This window comes from Mastomys coucha, unplaced genomic scaffold (genome assembly GCF_008632895.1).
Source record: "Mastomys coucha isolate ucsf_1 unplaced genomic scaffold, UCSF_Mcou_1 pScaffold15, whole genome shotgun sequence".
Classification (NCBI taxonomy): Eukaryota; Metazoa; Chordata; class Mammalia; order Rodentia; family Muridae; genus Mastomys; species Mastomys coucha.
This window is the reverse complement of record NW_022196897.1, coordinates 12,546,275-12,562,779: the sequence shown is the minus strand read 5'-3', so window position 1 is coordinate 12,562,779 and position 16,505 is coordinate 12,546,275. Positions and strand designations below refer to the sequence as shown.

The following is a 16,505-nucleotide window of genomic DNA, read 5'->3' as shown; positions in this document are numbered from 1 at the left end:
ACTCAGAAATCCGCCTGCCTCTGCCTCCCAAGTGCTGGGATTAAAGGCATGAGCCACCACCGCCCAGCAGAAGTAAGCTTTCTTTAGCATGCTAAAGTCTACAGAGAGCAGGTAAAGAGTATGAATCACGGATGAAGCAGATTTCACAGGGAGAGCGTCATGAAACAGGGCAGCAGGGCAGGGTGTCTGCTCCTTTCAATCTTGGTCAGCTCCTCAAAAAGCCTTAGGTGCCAAAGGCCAACTGTATACACTTCCTGATAAGTGGGACATGAATGATGCCAGCCATAGCTGCTGGCCCAAGGATGTACCTTCTAAATAGTCCTAAGGCCTCACATATTCTCAGTCACAGCTTTGGCCTCGCCCCATTCTCTCCTCTTCCTATCTGTCACAAGTCTGCATCAGAGATGACTGTACTGATGTGCAAGGTTACTCACCTGAATACACCAGTTCTGTCTGCCAGTAATTGAAAGCAGCAATCCAGGCCTCAAAGTGATGGGCTGGCCAAGACGCCACTAGCTGTAGTTCAGCTGTGCCCTCATTCACCATCAGGAGGTGCAACTGCCCCTTAGAATCACTGCTAATGATCTTCAAGGGCTGCGCTCTGGCCCTGGAAACAGGACAATAACGAGACTGTTAAAAGTCTACTTAGCATCCTTTTCTGTTTTTGTTCACTTGTTTTGTTTTGTTTTTTTGGCTTTTTCGAGACACAGTTTCTCTGTGTAGCTTTGGCTGTCCTGGAACTCACTCTGTAGACCAAGCTGGCCTCAAACTCAGAAATCCACCTGCCTCTGCCTCCCAAGTGCTGGGATTAAAGGCGTGAGCCACCACCACCCGTGTTCACTTGTTTTTGAGACAGGTGGGCCTTAAACTTGAAATCCACCTGCCTCAGCTTCCCAAATGCTGGCATTACAAGGAAGAACCATCTCAACCATTGTCTTCTAGCTTCACATATGTCCCAGGAGATACTTCCATGTAACTAAGCTTCCAAGATAGCCTGCTGGGTATCTGACCAAGGATGAAAGTATCCCATAGTTCATCACTGAAACCATGGTTGGCTTCTCTTGAACATCTCTCTTATCTTCTCATCATCACTAATTGTCCAAAATGCTACTGAAAGAAAATTAAGTCTGAAGCCTATGCTAGCTAATTAGAGAGTTACAAGCCTGAGAAAAACACTGTGGATCAAGCCCGGGCATCCAACTGAGTAATGGGCCATCTGGTCCTCTTAGATATGGTTTGAGGTCAGCCAGATGCTCTGTTGATTCAGATTAGCACCAACCTTAGGAATTACCGCTCTGATCTGCATGTACTGATATTTGTACTGATCTGCATGCTGATATTTGAATTAGCCAATCATGTATAGCTATGCTGATTCCCCAGTTCCCCCAGGCCTTTTTCCTATATAAACCCCTAACCCCTGAGCCTCGTGGTTGATTCCTCTGTCTCTTGCATGAGATACGTGTTGACCTGGAGCTCCGAAATTAAACTGCCTCGTGTGTTTGTATCAAGACGGTCTCTCATGTTTCCTTGGGTGTGCGTACTCCCGAGACTCGGGGAACCAAGTTTGCAAAAGGCAGCTTTAATCCTTTCCAGAATAGAAACAGGAAATATTCCTCAAGAGACTCAGATCCCAACCAAACTAGCCCTTACCTTACAGATTTCCCAGTGGACCAATCCAGTGACAAGGACAGACAGCTCTCATTCAAAGTAAGGCTGGCTATTGGTTGCAGGGTATAACTGTTCTTCTACTGGAGAGAAAAGGGACACCCTTGTGTAAGCAAGCCTCCAATCCCTAAGGTGCTCCCTGCATGAGCAAAGTACATCAGTTACTTCTGTTTGTTTTTGCAGACAGGGTCTCCTCTAAGTTGCTCAGATTCATCTTGAACTTTCAAGTTTAAACAGTCCTTTCATTTTAGTTCCCAAATACTTGGTATAGAGGGGGGCTCTGCCTCACCTGGGTTTTTGTTGTTGTTGTTATTTATGCTTTAATAGCTTTAATACCTAGATGGAGCTCAAGACATCATGCATGTTAGGCAAGCAGTCTGTCACTGTGCTCTAGTGAAAATGTTTCATCTACCAGTGAGCCCCTGCCACTTACTGAGCCCAGGCATGCATGACCTGAGGACACAGGAACTAATACCTTACGAAGGACTTTGCCATATACATAACCTTTGGGAAACAAGGTTGCTCAGTGCTGCTTCTGTGTACTCCTAGATACGTGAGCCACCTTTGTGGGTTCCACAAACCACTACTGGGACACACTTTATATCACCCTTGCCTTCAGAATCCTGGCACATTATATTCCCAGAGACAAAGAAAACAGCAATGTTCTACTGCTTCCATTTCAGAAGCCAGAGCAGCCACTAAAATGTCATTTCTCAGCCAGGTGGTGGTAGCACACACCTTTAATCCCAGCACTCAGGAGCAGAAGCAGGCACATCTGTGAATTCAAGGCCAGCTGGGTCTACAGAGAGAGGTCCAGGCCAGTCAGAGCTAGAGAGAAAGTCTGTCTTGAACACCCCAGTAAAACAACAACAAAACCCTAAAGAGAAGTTACTTCTTTTGTCTAGGTTCTACGTGAGTTTTACTATCTAAACTACCTGAAGAGTGTTTGGCTTCCCCAGCAGGTGGCTATACCAAAGTTCTTTCTTGGATTTTGTACTCCTGCCCTGAAATCTGACCCTTGGGCTCAGTCCTCCTCCCCTCATTTCTAGGACAAGGCTGCACTGTACAGACCTGAAGCAAGGCTTCCTACCCAGGTGCTCAGTTGCCACCAGTCAGCATCTTCTAGATCTCTACCCTGACCCCACTACAGCAACAGCCATCACTGTGTGTCCCTGCTTCCCGGTTAGGGCAGTGTGTAGTTTGTTGATGTACCCCATTATCCCCACAGATCTGCTCCAGTCTTCCTCATAATAATCAGATAGAGTCATTTTGCTAAAGCATGAATCAGGATCACCATGAAACACATGGAATTAAGCTCTTCCAAAACCTGTAAGATATATCATTTCTGAGCTAGAAAGATGGCTCAGTGGTTAAAACTCTTCCTACCCTTCCTTAGGACAGAGTTCAGTTCCTAGCATCCATATCACACAGCTAACAACTAACTGTAATTCCAGCTCCAAGGGACCTGGCACCTTCTTCTGGACTCTGTGGGCATGGCACAAGCACACAGGAAATTTACTGGTATTCTTAGCCTTAGTATAAACCCAAGACAGACTTGTAATGCATTCCCTACAGAGACCCAGACCTACTGATACCTTTCTATTAGATATTCCAGATGCTCTCATTTCACAAGGACCCTGTACAACTTAAAATAGACTCCATGATTTTTTTTCCTCTTTGTTTTTTTGAGACAGGTTTCATTATGTAGCCCTGACTGTCCTGCAACCTGCTGTGATCCGCCTGCCTCTGCCACCAGAGTGCTGGGATTAAAAGCGTGTGCCACCACTGCCTGGCTGACTCACTGACTTCTTAAAACATCTATGACAAAGTCTACCATGGAAGAGATCATTCTACAAAAATGTCTGCATCAGCACAGCCTCCTCCTCAACATTCTCCCTCCAAAACCTAGCCTTACTTCACTGACCTCACATTCCATCAGTTGGAGCAGCCCTACAGATCCACTGGCATTGGCCAAGCCTAAAAGCACATGGCCAGACACTGGGATATGGCACCTGTGGGAGAATGGAAGAACTTCATGAATCCCAATGATCTATTATATTTCATTTTCAAAACCAAACTAGAGCCAACTGTTGTCTCCAAAAAAGGCTTTTCAGGTTATCAAACTAGAACTCAGGTTGCTTCCCAGACTAATCCTTAGTCTGGGGCTGGGAAACTGACCAGGGAAATGCCAAGTACAGGGTCTTCTACCTCCCAATGACAACAAATGACAGTACACGGAGTTCAGTTGTTCACTGTATCACTGAAGGCCCCTAGGGCATCAGGCTTTCAGACCAGGAGAGGTTACCCAAATCCTACCATTTCATGTCCAGAACAGCAGAAGAATCCCTTCTTTGGACCTCAAGCAGAGGTTTAGCAGTGTTGTCCTCACTGAAGCTGAACAGGTAAAGACGACCTAAACGAACTTGAGGCTCACTGCCGTCCAGTGCAGGCTACAGAAGATACATATTCTCTGATTATCTCAGATGCTGAGATAACAAAGGATGGGAAACCTAACTGGAGCAAAAAGGAGGGCCAAAGCAGAAAATAGCTTCTAAGGTAGATACTTTCAATTTCTGAGAAAAATCTCTTTTCCTGCCAAGTGTTCAATGAACAAGGGAGCTCTCCCGGACCCAATACAGCCAGGACAGTCCTGACCTACGTACAAGTATATGGCCGCAATTCTCTTAAGTGGTTGTTTTGGATGCTCAGGAAACCTCCCGGAAAGGCACGGCCACGACAGGACGACTTTACCCTTCCCATTAGTTATCGCAGTTCTAGGCTTTTGAAGTTAGCAGTCCCTCTTCTCCTGCCCTGGCCCCGCCCTCCCAGCCATGCACCTGGTCCTTGGGCGCTCGCAGCTGGTAGGTTCCGCAGGCCAGCAAATGCTGGCAACCCTCTACTGGGCACCATTCCACCGAGTCAGCGGTAAGCTCAGTGTCCACTGCCTGCAGAGCTCGCAACGTCCCCGCGCGGCTGCCCGCCATTGAACCAGAACCAAAAGATGCATGCGCGATACACCTTCTCCACTTCCCTCAGTCACTGCCGACCCTGGGAAGACATTTCCGGTCCGGAGACGCTGCGCACCCTACAGGCCGGAGGACCACAGGAACATGATACACAGTCGCCCCAAGTGTGGAGAGCAAGAATCAATAGTTTAGGGAAAGTGGAAGAGAAACCTGATCTCAAAAAGATGTAGAAGCTTTCAAGAAAATTCCTGTATTGTAAATAACAGGCTTGGGGAGACTAGGTGTTTAGACCTTGTGGATCCAGCTATCTCTCAAAAATATATGTATGTTGAACACAGCCCCAGTAACTCATGACCTTGGATATGTGGTCTTTACAGAGACAAAATGCTGCTCCAGGTAAGCTCTGATCCAATAGTCTTCATGTAAAGGAAATTTTGGAAACATGCAGAGGACTTAATGTGCACCTTTGAAGTCTGAGACAATGAATGCATTAAGTGAGCCCAGAATGCTCGGATAGACCTGTAGCACCCTTTTCCCCAGCACTTGCAGTGGCTGTGGTAGCAAACACCTTGATTAAACCATGAGACAGAACCAACAGACAATAATCTCTTGTTTTAGTCCATCCAGTTTTTGGCACTTAGTTACAGCAGCTCCAGGAAGCAAATTCACAGGACACCTGGGTATCCAGCCCTGGAACTGAAGCAGGAATATGGCTATGTAGCCTAGCTTGCAGGCCAGTTAGCAGCTGAAGCAGAGGTGGCACCTAAGGAATTCTGAAGACCCCAATCCCTCCAGCACTAGATTGTCCCAAGCCAAGTAGCCCAACACACTACACAAGACAAAGGATCCCATCTTTGAACCACCAGAACATTCATAGAAGAGCCTAAACAGTCACAAAGAACAAGAGGCAGGGATAATCAGAAGGGAGAATGGGATGGTAACAGATATGGGGAGTAAACATCAACAAATTGGTCCGATAGAGCCCATCTCACTGCACAGCAACAGCTGTGCTAGCAAGTGTAGACTTGATGGGGAAAACCCACAGGCAGGCCCAATGTATACCATAACCTTTACCAGCAGTGCCTTTATGTCAGCTGTCCAACCCTGTGTGCTAGGTAGAATTTTCTGATGCAAAGCTGACAGAACCTTCTGCCGTTGAGAGGACAAAAGGATAAAGTGCTAACCTGGCCATTCAGATACAAATATCACTGCAAGCTTGTAGTCTAGATGGCTCATTCCAAGAAACTTAACCCACATAGGATACCTTTACCACAACAGTCCTGGCCCTTTTTTTTTTTTTTTTTTTTTTTTTTTTGTATTTTCGAGACAGGGTTTCTCTGTATAGCCCTGGCTGTCCTGGAACTCACTCTGTAGACCAGGCTGGCCTCGAACTCAGAAATCCGCCTGCCTCTGCCTCCCAAGTGCTGGGATTAAAGCCATGCACCACCACTGCCAGGCCAGTCCTGGCCTCTTAAAAGTAGTTATCCAAGTGGAGACACTGAAGGCATGAGTCAGCTGCCTGTAGCAAGAGTTTACAATATATACATCTCTCTCCCTTTCCCAATATCAGATTGATGTTCAACCTGGGGTCTGAGTAGGGATCCCAAAAAACTACAACCTTCAGAACAGAATGGGGGAAGTTTCTTGATATAGGTCTGATATAAGCAACTCTCCAAATTTAAACACTCAAGTGATACCATCTTGAGTTTCAGCCATCTTCCCTTCTACATCACTGTGTACCATAAAAGGAAAAACAGCTATAGAAGCTGGACTCACAAGCCTAAGGCTATCAAAGGGTTGTGCTGAGCTAGACAGCACTTAGCTCACAGAAAACCAAGAATGCGATAGCTGGGCAGAGGTGGCACATGCCTTTAATCCCAGCACTTGGGAGGCAGAAGCAGGGGGATTTCTGAGTTTGAGGCCAGCCTGCTCTACAGAGTGAGTTCCAGGACAGCCAGGGTTACACAGAGAAACCCTGTCTTGAAAAACCAAAAGAGAGAATGCAATAGATATGCTGATAGGGAAGAGTTTAACAGGGACCTGCAGACCAACCAGGCCAGAAAGCTGCCTAGGTCAGCCGTCAGGTAGAAAGCATAAACGAGAGGCCATACCCTGAGATAGGTAAGATTCCAGCCATACAGGTGAATTCATTTCTGCAGTGATCAAGATGCCAATAGCCCTCAAACATGTGGATTCCCCAAAGAAGTTATCTTGGGGACCACAGCTCAGCAGTGAATGAAGCCTCACTTTGGCTGTCTAGCCCACTATCTACTCCAACCCACAATTGGGACGGGGGATCAGCTTACTACTGGCTCCAAGGGTCTCTGTGCTTGAAAGTGGTAATTTACGAACATAGGGATATATAGTACTTTGCTGGCTAGTTTTATGTCAACTTAATATAAACAAGTCATTTTAGGAGAGGACAATTATGAAAATGGTCCCACTACATTGGCCTGTGGGTCTGTCCTGATTTTTCTTTTAAGTATTGATTTAGGAGAGCCTAGCTCATTTTGGGCAATGCCACCCCTGGGCTGGCAATCCTGGGTGCTACAAGAAGCTAGGCTGAGCAAGATATGAAGAACAGTAAGCAGCAGTCCTCCATGGCCTCTGCATCAGCTCTAGTCCTGATGTCCTTCAGTGGACTGTGGTATAAAACTGTAAGCTGAAATAATCCCTTTCCCAGGTTGCTTTTGCTCATGTTTTATCACAGCAATAGTAGTCAACCTACTGGAACACTCCAGAACACCTACTACCAAAGAGAACAGAGCCTTGTACTCCTTGCTAATACACTTTTCCCCTCAGAGGCCAACCTGGACTGATGGCGGGTCCTCCCAGTCCATTCATTAAAACTGGTTTCATTATTAGTTCCTTTCAAAACATGTTGAACCAAGTATGTTAATCCCGCACTCAGGAGGCAGAGGCAGGTGGATCTGTGAGTTCAAGGCCAACCTGGTTTACATTCGAGTTCCAGGAGAGACCCTGTCTCAAAAAGAGAAAAAAAGGCTGGACAACAGAGATTTGAGGAGCAGAGACTGGCCACAAGGATAATTCTACCCTTTACTCTGCCTGTTTAGACATGACTCTGTGCAAGCCTCTCAGTGGGACCCCCCCCACCCACTGTCCAGGAGAGAAGCTCGACTACACGAAAGTCTCTAGCTGAGTGGTGACTGTTTACCATTTGAGGAATACAACAAATGATTCTATTTGAAGTTGCTAACCCTCCCCTTGCCTCCCCCCCAAAAAAACTGTACATGAGTTTACAAACATATTAACATATAAATAATGAGAAAGGTCCTAGGGAGCCTCCCCTTTGTCTCTGCTGGAGGTGAAAACTGAAGGGGCACTGTCCCCACAGGTTGCTTGTTGCTGTGAGGTCTTATGGCAGCTGCTCTGGATCCATTGCTGGCTTCTTTGGCACCTCCAGGTTCAACTGACAGTCTGTCTTCCACTGTGCTCATGACGAGCTGGAAACTGAACCTGCAGCAGTGGCAGCTCTTCAGCCCGTCATCGCTCTGGCTCAAGCTCATGCTGGAAGGGACGCTTCCTCTCCCGACAGTGCTTCTTGTGGGCAGGCCAGTCCTTCTGCTGGCACTGAGAGCCACAGTATCGAGCCACCTGGCAACGCCCACAGATGTTGAACTCTCGAAGCTGAAACACAGAACACTGCGGCTTCAATATTACACTAATGAAACATATGAAAACTATTATCTCAGCATCTGAAAGAAGCCGATAAAACCCTATGTGGGAATGAATTTCAGTGTATGGTCTACTTGCAAGGCCCCAGCACTTGGTTCTCCCTAAAAAAAAGCCAGGCATGTTGGTTCCTATAATCCCTGCACAAGGATGTCTGATATAGGATATAGGATTGTGGTGATATCTGACTCAATCTAACACACACACACACACACACACACACACTTATTTCCAGGCCAGGCTGATTTACAGATTAAGATCAAGAGAAACTATGGCTGAAGGGCTTAGATACTGTCTGGAAAGAAACAACAGAAAAGGAAGAGCCACCTTAATGACTCACCCAATGCTACCCAAGAATCTATAGGGGCAAGCTATCCTATCACATCCAGACTGCTGGGCAATGGTGGCCAGGAACCAAGGGCTCAGTGTAGCATACTATACCTGCTTTTCAATCACCGTACAAGGAGGATAATGACACTCATAGTAGGTACAGGAATTTTCTTCCTCTTCCACAACATCCCCATTGGCATTATAGTACCGGGTCACATTCAAGACAGGGAATTGTTCTTCTATAGGGTCTGTGGGAAGCTGCTGGATTGCAAGCCAGTATAAGCTTTGCTCCCTGAAAGAAAGCAGAGGCCTCAGTGTACTTTGGCCTGACCAGGTCAGCACAAGGAGAGAGGACATGACGCCAAGACAAGTAAGCTCTGCCCAGTTCTAAGAACTGAAGTTTTGATTGCCAATCACCACTACATGTACTGACCACTCCATATTAAAATTTTTTTTTTTTTGGTTTTTCGAGACAGGGTTTCTCTGTGTAGTCCTGGCTGTCCTGGAACTCACTCTGTAGACCAGGCTGGCCTCGAACTCAGAAATCCGCCTGCCTCTGCCTCCCAAGTGCTGGGATTAAAGACGTGCGCCACCACGCCCGGCCTAAAAATTTTAAATCTGCCGGGTGGCGCACGCCTTTAATCCCAGCGCTTGGGAGGCAAAGACAGGCGAATTTCTGAGTTCAAGGCCAGCCTGGTCTAGAGTCAGGACAGCCAGGGCTACACCAAGAAACCCTGTCTCGAAAAACCAAAAAAACAAAACAAAACAACAACAAAAAACTTGAAATCCTAGGGGATAGGGAAATAAACAGGACTGAGGTGCATGATGTGAAACTCACAGTATCAATAGTTGAGAGAAAAAAACAAAATAACTTCCTAAAATCCTAATCAGGTGTGGTAGGGCACATACCTTTGACCCCAGCACTGGAGAGCAAAGGCAGGTAGATCTCTCTGAGTTCAAAGCCAGCTCGGTCAACATAGTTCCAGAACAGCCAAAGCTATATAATAATACCTTCCCTTCCCCCACAACCCCCCAAATTTTTTGAATCCTGTCTTCCAGTAAGACACATAGCATAATGGCATCAAGTTTGGTAAGCTTGGCTACCTGATGTTGCCAGTAAGAACCTTTAGTCTGCCCTTTACCCTAACTACTAACTACTACTGTTAGCCTACTACTTCCCCTTTGAGGTTACAGCTATCCCACCTTTCTGAAAAATCCCTCCTGAACAAGTGAGCCAGCCAGAAGTAAGTGAATGTTTTGGTTGGTTTATTTTTCAAAACAAAGTTTTTTTCTGCATAGTCCTGCTATCTTGAAATTCACTCTGTAGACCAGGCTGCTTGAGATCCACCTGCTTCTGCATCTAAGAATGCTGGGATCAAAGGCATGTGCCATCACAAATGGCTGAAGCAACTGAATGCTGTAACAAGAACTGTAGTACGAGACTCATGCAGTGTGAAGAAGTTCCTGTTGCGATCTATAGGAGAAACGCCCCCAGACTCTGGTATTTTAACGCTTGGTTCCACTGGCTGGAGGACTAGGAAGTACACACTAGCTGGAGAACACTACTAGGGGCAGGCTAAAGTCTTAGGGTACTTATACTTTGTACTCTGCTTAATTTTTTACTCTGGCTGTCATCTTTTTCTTGCTTGCTCCATGCCTCCTGCTCTTTGCAGATTACTGTCCATCTCGAGCTATATCCTAAATAAACTTTCTTCCTTAAGTTGCTTTTTGCTATGATGTCTTAGCACAAACACAGAAAAATAACTAATACAGAAATTAGTAAGAGAGAGGAGGATATTGCTGTGATTTGGCCAGATTGTTTTGGGGAGAATTGTGGAAGTGTTTTGAACTTTGGGCTAGAAAAGCCATTGAGTGCTACAAGCTTAATGGGCTGTTCTAGGGAAGCTTAAAAGATAAGTGGTGAGGGCTGGAGAGATGGCTCAGTGGTTAAGAGCACTGACTGCTCTTCCAGAGGTCCTGAGTTCAATTCCCAGCAACCACATGGTGGCTCACAACCATCTGTAATGGGATCTGATGCCCTCTTCTGGTGTGTCTGAAGAAAGCTACCGTGTACTTATATACATATAATATAGATAAAAATCTTTAAAAAAACAAGTGTTGAGAGAAATGCAGAGGACAGAGGCCTAGGCTTGGGAAGCTTTGAGTTCCTCAAAGATTCTATTGAGAGATGCTCATGTGATATACCTCAATTAAGAATCTGTGGTTTCTGGCCTGGTTGGGCTGAAGAATCAGCTGTGATTAACAGAAGACCAGCATCACTGAAGTAAAATCTATGGGAAATACTTTCTCTCATTTAGCACAAAGTAGTGGTCCAGAAGCGGTTAAGGCTTCACGCATCTCAGTCTGAGAGCCAAACTTGGTAATGTGTAAAAGTCTCTCCACAGTAATGGTTTTTGGCAGCAACTCAGTTGAAAATCTCACCAAATTGGAAATGTCAGGATTGTGGTGGGATAAGCACCAAGGACCGCTGCATGTGTGGAGCAGACCTAGCATGAGTTGTGGTATGCTTTGGATGGCAGAGCTGCCAAGCCCTATATAGAGTTAGCCTTGGATGTTCAACACTGAGTTATTGATACTGTTAAATTTTGGTTTTATACTGTGATAAAAATATCAGATCCTGGAGATAAGAAATGGGGTATGGCTTAAAGTGTTGTATATATGTTCAAGTTAACAAAGATCAATTGTGCTGGTTAGCTTTTGTCTACTTGACAAAAACTAGTCACTTAGACTAAACTTGCTGGGCAATGGTGGTGTACTCCTTTAATCTCAGCACTTGGGAGGCAGAGACAGGTGGATTTCTGAGTTTGAGGCTAGTCTGGTCTACAGAGTGAGTTCCAGGACAGCCAGGGCTACACAGAGAAACCCTATCTCGAAAAACCAAAACCAAAACCAAACAAAAAACTTGTACTTAAACTTCCAGGAGTCCTCAGAGGAGGCCTAGGAGCAGGCCAATGATACTCGTGTGGCTTGGGACAATGAGCTCAAATTTCCCTAACCATTCATTTCCTACTGATCCCTCCAGCTCTTCTCCAGGGCTTCAAGAAGTTCATTGTGTTGAATTTGAGGGTTAGTAGGAACATGGCCTCCAGAATAGAAAAACTTGTGCAATGCTGTTTTCAGGACCACAGGGACCTGGGAAGCCAAGAGGTCACATCCCTAAGTTATTTTGTCCTACTACTTCCTCTGCTCAGAGAAAGCTATTCAGTAAAGGAACGGGACTGAGACCCACCCTGTGTCAGTGTGGTCTTGGGTCATGGTCTCACCCACCCATCACATTAGCTAAAGTATTCTTAGAGTCAATTACCACAAGGTCAATCCCAAAAATTAATCATAAAAATTCTTCTTGCTAAGCATGGAGGTATATATGCATTTTTAATCCTAGCACAGGGGAAACAGAAGAAGGAGGACTGCTGTGATTTCAAGGCCTGGTATATATAGTGAGTCCCAAAACAGCAAGGGCTATATAGAGACCCTGTTTCCAAAACAAAATATAAACGAAAAATTCTTCCCTTTCTCATGAAGAAAAAAAATCTCACACACAGGCAGTGTTGGGTCCGATATGAAGGTCCCAAAGTACTCATAGTAAAAGTACAAAATAGGAGCCGGGCGGTGGTGGCGCACGCCTTTAATCCTAGCACTTGGGAGGCGGAGGCAGGCGGATTTCCGAGTTCGAGGCCAGCCTGGTCTACAGAGTGAGTACCAGGACAGCCGAGGCTACAGAGAGAAACCCTGTCTCGAAAAAACAAAAAAAAAAAAACAAAAAAAAAAAAAAAAAAAAAAGTACAAAATAGGAACACAGAAACATGGGGTGGCCCTTCAAGTATCAGGTGCTGGCCAGAGAAGACCCACCTTTGTTTGCTGGAGGTCTCTTCAGCTTTGGGTCGCCAGCCCCATGGTACCAGCTGCAGGTTGTCCAGGCGATTGTCCACAGTCACAGCATTGAGATGTACCACCTGAAACCCGGGTGCCACACCTCCCCTGTGTCGTTCCCTAGGGAAAGATATTTTTTTCTTGAGGGCAAGACCCTCAAGCACTTCTATTCAAGCATCAATGTCCAGTCCACAGAAATATCAGTCATCTGGTCAGAACTAGGTCCATATCCTGAAGTGACATGCCAGGAGGAAGCCAAGCACATCATCAGTCTATGGCCAACACAGACAGGGAACTTGCTTCAGAGGGCAACGGAGAGAACCCCCAAACCAACATAATTATCTAGAGTTAAGTTTCCCATTTGGATGATACCTACATTTCAAATTCCACCTTACCCATCTAGGATCAATGATCCTGTTTCTAAGGATGTAACTATGACTCACCAGAAGGATCCACAGGTCTCGTCTCATCAGAATCCCACTAGTTGTTTAAAGTGATATGTACATTAGTCATTTCTTTGGGTTAGTGGCAAAGGTCACAAACTCCCAGACTTAGAGAAGATAAGTGAGTCTGACTCCACTGGGTAGAATGCTCTCTAGCCTTTAGGCATACCGTGCATATCACAGCTCACATGGGGCTTCGGTGGGGAGACTTAATAGTTGGAAATGCTCACCATAGCAGCTCGTGCAGAAGCCTGCCCGAGCCCCTTCCTCGGTTTTTGTCAAAGGCATATGCAAATATCTTAGCACCATTTCCATCAGCATCTACTTCCATTCGAGCCTGAGAAGAAGCATAAAGCAGAGTGCATCTGTTGAAAAGCCTTTAACTCTTTAGCACATTTCAAATCCAGCTCAGAAAAATGCCAGAGGTACAGATGATATCCTGCTCCTAGGACCCCAAAAGGACAGGGGCACACCCTGATGAACAACTTGCAAAATATTGTGCACACCAAGAAGTAAATTTTCTTACTCTTAAAATAGTCCAGAATGGACAATGGGGAGCTAGAGATGGCTCAGCAGTTAAGAGAACTGACTGCTCTTTCAGAGGACCCTGGGCTTGATTCCCTACAAGTCACCTGGTAGCTCACAATCATCTGTGACTCATGCACAGATATTCAGGTAAACATTAATACACATAAATAAATTAAACCCATGGGAAAAAAATAATTGAGGGGGAAAATGCCCATGTTGGCTGTGATGGTCCACATCTATAATCTTAGCACTCAGGTAATAAGAGACAGGGAGGCGTGAGTATTCACAGCTGGCTTGGGGGAGCAAGACCTTCCGTCCAGCAGGCCACCATCCAGAAAGATGGTATTTCTTTACCAAGAACAATGAGGGCAGGATGGCCTCCCTGGTTAAGGTCCAAAGGCTAGAGTATAGCTATATCCAAAAGTTTGTTCATTTGATTTAACAGACACGTAATCATAAACACAACAAAGCAGTGAGTTTTCAAAGACTAGTAATCAGGGTGGAGGAGATCACAATGGGCTCTACTAACCAACAGTGTCCAGGTTATCACAACCTGCTTGGAGCTAAATACCATAAATATCAGTGGGTATCCTCCTGTTCTCCCAGAACAAGGAAGGAAACTCCTTTTTCAATCTTCTTGGGAAACAAACAGTAATGCTTACCTCAAAGGAGTAGCTCTCCACCAGTGGTATGTCCTGCTCATCTATCAGTGTGTACTTGGTCTGAAAATAAACCATGTTTCAAAAATTACATGAGACCCACCTACAAAACAGTAACAACATAACTTGCAACAGCAGGAATCTGCAATACTACCCAATTCGAAAGAAAGGATCCACATCTTAAGCAGAGCCTTGTTCAGACACATTTGGCACAGCCTACATCAAAGTGCAGTCCAAGCTGGGCATGGTGGCACACACCTTTAATCCCAACACTCAACCATAGTGGCAGACAGAACTCTGTGAGTTCCAGAACAGCCAGGACCACATAGTGAGATCCTGCCTCAAAAAAAAAAAAAAAAGGAAAAAGAAACTCAGTCTAGTATGTTAAAAGCAAAACATGGCCACATGTACCAGTGTGGGTAATTAGGCTTAAGAGCTCATCTACACCTGATAGACCCTCCCTGACAAGTGGCACTGAGGTTTTAATGTACCCAGAAACTTAGTCAAACACAAAGTTTAGTGGAGTAGAGGAAGGGAATGGGACTAAGACAGAACATCCAGGTTCCAAGTGTGGTGTTTGTTCAATAGGCTGGATATATTGCACGTGCTCACTGGATAGTCCTTCTTCACCAGGTCTCAAATACTCCTAATAAACGCTTTAATGGCCCAGGCTCCTGCAAACAATTCCTGAGTCAAAAGCCTCCCACCCCTCCCTCGTTAGAAATAGAAAGTTACAGCAGTCCTTTCCTGAGCTCAAGACAGGTTGCTTTTACTTTCCTGGAATCTCTTTCTAGGATCTCAGTTACCCGCCTCTACTTTCTGTCCCTCTCTCCCACTAGCAACCGCCGCCACTGGTGGAAGGAACACTGGTGGAAGACTTAAGGTCCACAGCAACAAGACATGATGCCCAGCTTCAACATGTGGTGGGTGGTGGCCCAGGCGAGGAGCACCTGAGAGTCTTGGAGCCTACCAAGATCAGGGCCCTGGCTCGTGGTCTGTGCTCTAGGCAAGCCTGTGACTCAAGTGACCGAACGTGGCCAACCTTTGGTCAACGTTAAAACGCTCCGCCAAGGGGGTACTGCGGACCGACTGCTCCGCTCGCCTCAGAGCTTCGGGCCGAGAGCGTCACGGCGGGAGGCCGCCGCGTTTAAACCCTGCGGCCGCAGGTGCAGCCCGGCCGCTGGAGCCGCGGCAGGTGCCGAGGGAGGCACAGGATGAGCCCCGGGAACTGGTCCGCACCAGCCAGTCCCACACGAGTCCTGAGGCCGAGGGGCGCGCCCCCGACCGCGGGGAAGATTCCCGCGAGGAAGGCGGCGCCCGGACGAAGCAGGCCCGCGCAGCTGCTCGCCCTAAAGCCCCAGCCCGCGCAGGCCTCGCCGCCGCTCCTCACCGCTCACCTTCCCGGCCACCCGGCCGAGCCGCACGATGCCCAATTTAAAGTCGGTCATGGCCGGGCCTGCGCTCTCGGCAGGCGGAGCCGCTCCCTCGGGAGGCTCCGGACCGGACCGGGCCGTAGCGAGGCCGCGGCACTCCGGGTCAGGCCGGGGCCGGGGTCAGGCCGGGCGGGCCGCGGGCGGACAAGGCTGGGCCGGGCTCGGGCCACCGCCGCCGCCTCGCGCCCGCCGGACCTGCCACGCGCCGCCGCCACCGAGCGCACCCCAGCGAGCGGAGCAGAGGGCGGGGCGCGACCGGGACACACCCCCACCGGCGGCGGCCGGCCAATCGCAAGACGCGCCCTTCGCCGGTCGTGGCGCGCCGCGACCAAGAGACCAATGGGAATAGGAAACAGACGCAGGCGCAATGAAAAAGAGCCAAGTGCGGGGGGAGGGGCGAGTCGGGGGCGGCGCCTGCGCGGCGACCGGCGCAACGTCAATTTCGCGGGAAGCTTTGTGCGCGCTGCGGCGGCAGCTGAGGCGCGGGAGTGAGCGCAGTAGGTCGCGGCTTCTTCCTGAGACTAGCTGCTTACGTTCGCGTCTCTGAGTTGTGTACAGCGTAGAACGTCTGACCTTACCCGGTGGTTACCGGTTAGCAGGATGCTGTGTGAGTCGTCCAGGTGTCCATCCACCTGCCAGGCAGCGACGAGTGCTTCCTGGAACCCGTGCGCCTTAGGTCTCCTAGGAAGGATCAGACCTTCCGGAAGGAGCCGGAGGCTGGGGTGGGTATCTGTCTGCAGAAAAGGGAGACCTCGTAGTCTCGAATCCTGACATAGCCGATAAGGCCTAGAGTTCAAGCCCAGGGCTAGGCTCCACCTGCTTCAAGGTGACCCCAGGCATCAGAGAATCTGCTAACGTTTCTGCCTCTCATTGTTCCATTTTGGATTACTAGGAGCA

The 16,505-nt window shown here is 47.5% G+C and overlaps 2 protein-coding genes across 6 annotated transcripts in view; both read right to left on the bottom strand.

The window, feature by feature from the left end:
• The window catches only part of Dph7 (diphthamide biosynthesis 7), a 10,631-nt gene extending 5,908 nt beyond the window's left edge, over positions 1-4,723 (bottom strand). The window contains exons 1-5 of one of the 4 annotated variants that reach the window (XM_031369278.1): positions 4,503-4,723; positions 3,982-4,115; positions 3,590-3,677; positions 1,651-1,745; positions 435-607 (exon numbers count right to left, since the gene is read on the bottom strand). In XM_031369278.1, the coding sequence (XP_031225138.1) occupies positions 435-607; positions 1,651-1,745; positions 3,590-3,677; positions 3,982-4,115; positions 4,503-4,649 (637 nt within the window). In that variant the 5' untranslated portion in view covers positions 4,650-4,723. Of the gene's footprint in view, positions 1-434; positions 608-1,650; positions 1,749-3,589; positions 3,678-3,981; positions 4,116-4,502 lie in introns of all 4 variants that reach the window. The other 3 variants (XM_031369280.1, XM_031369279.1, XM_031369281.1) reach the window with 3 other exon arrangements.
• A 2,602-nt stretch (positions 4,724-7,325) lies between these two features.
• On the bottom strand, positions 7,326-15,835 carry Zmynd19 (zinc finger MYND-type containing 19). Of its 2 annotated transcripts, none has more exons than XM_031369276.1 (6): positions 15,573-15,835; positions 14,179-14,238; positions 13,219-13,325; positions 12,525-12,665; positions 8,766-8,946; positions 7,326-8,279 (listed from the first exon to the last, which is right to left on the bottom strand). In XM_031369276.1, the coding sequence occupies exons 1-6, from the start codon at positions 15,621-15,623 to the stop codon at positions 8,136-8,138; spliced, it is 684 nt and encodes a 227-aa protein (XP_031225136.1). In that variant the 5' UTR covers positions 15,624-15,835; the 3' UTR covers positions 7,326-8,135. The 2 variants fall into 2 exon arrangements, with proteins under 2 accessions (XP_031225136.1, XP_031225137.1); XM_031369277.1 differs by lacking the exon at positions 15,573-15,835 and adding an exon at positions 15,218-15,546.
• Positions 15,836-16,505: the final 670 nt, after the last annotated feature.

Bases quoted from the DNA above. Each gene is read 5' to 3' on its own strand.
- Zmynd19 (XM_031369276.1), bottom strand. From the start codon at position 15,623: ATGACCGACTTTAAATTGGGCATCGTGCGGCTCGGCCGGGTGGCCGGG. The intron at 13,326-14,178 runs GTAAGCATTACT...GCTTCTTCTCAG, and splicing joins TGGAGAGCTACTCCTTTGAG to GCTCGAATGGAAGTAGATGC. The intron at 8,280-8,765 runs GTATAGTATGCT...TCTGTGTTTCAG, and splicing joins GTACGGTGATTGAAAAGCAG to CTTCGAGAGTTCAACATCTG.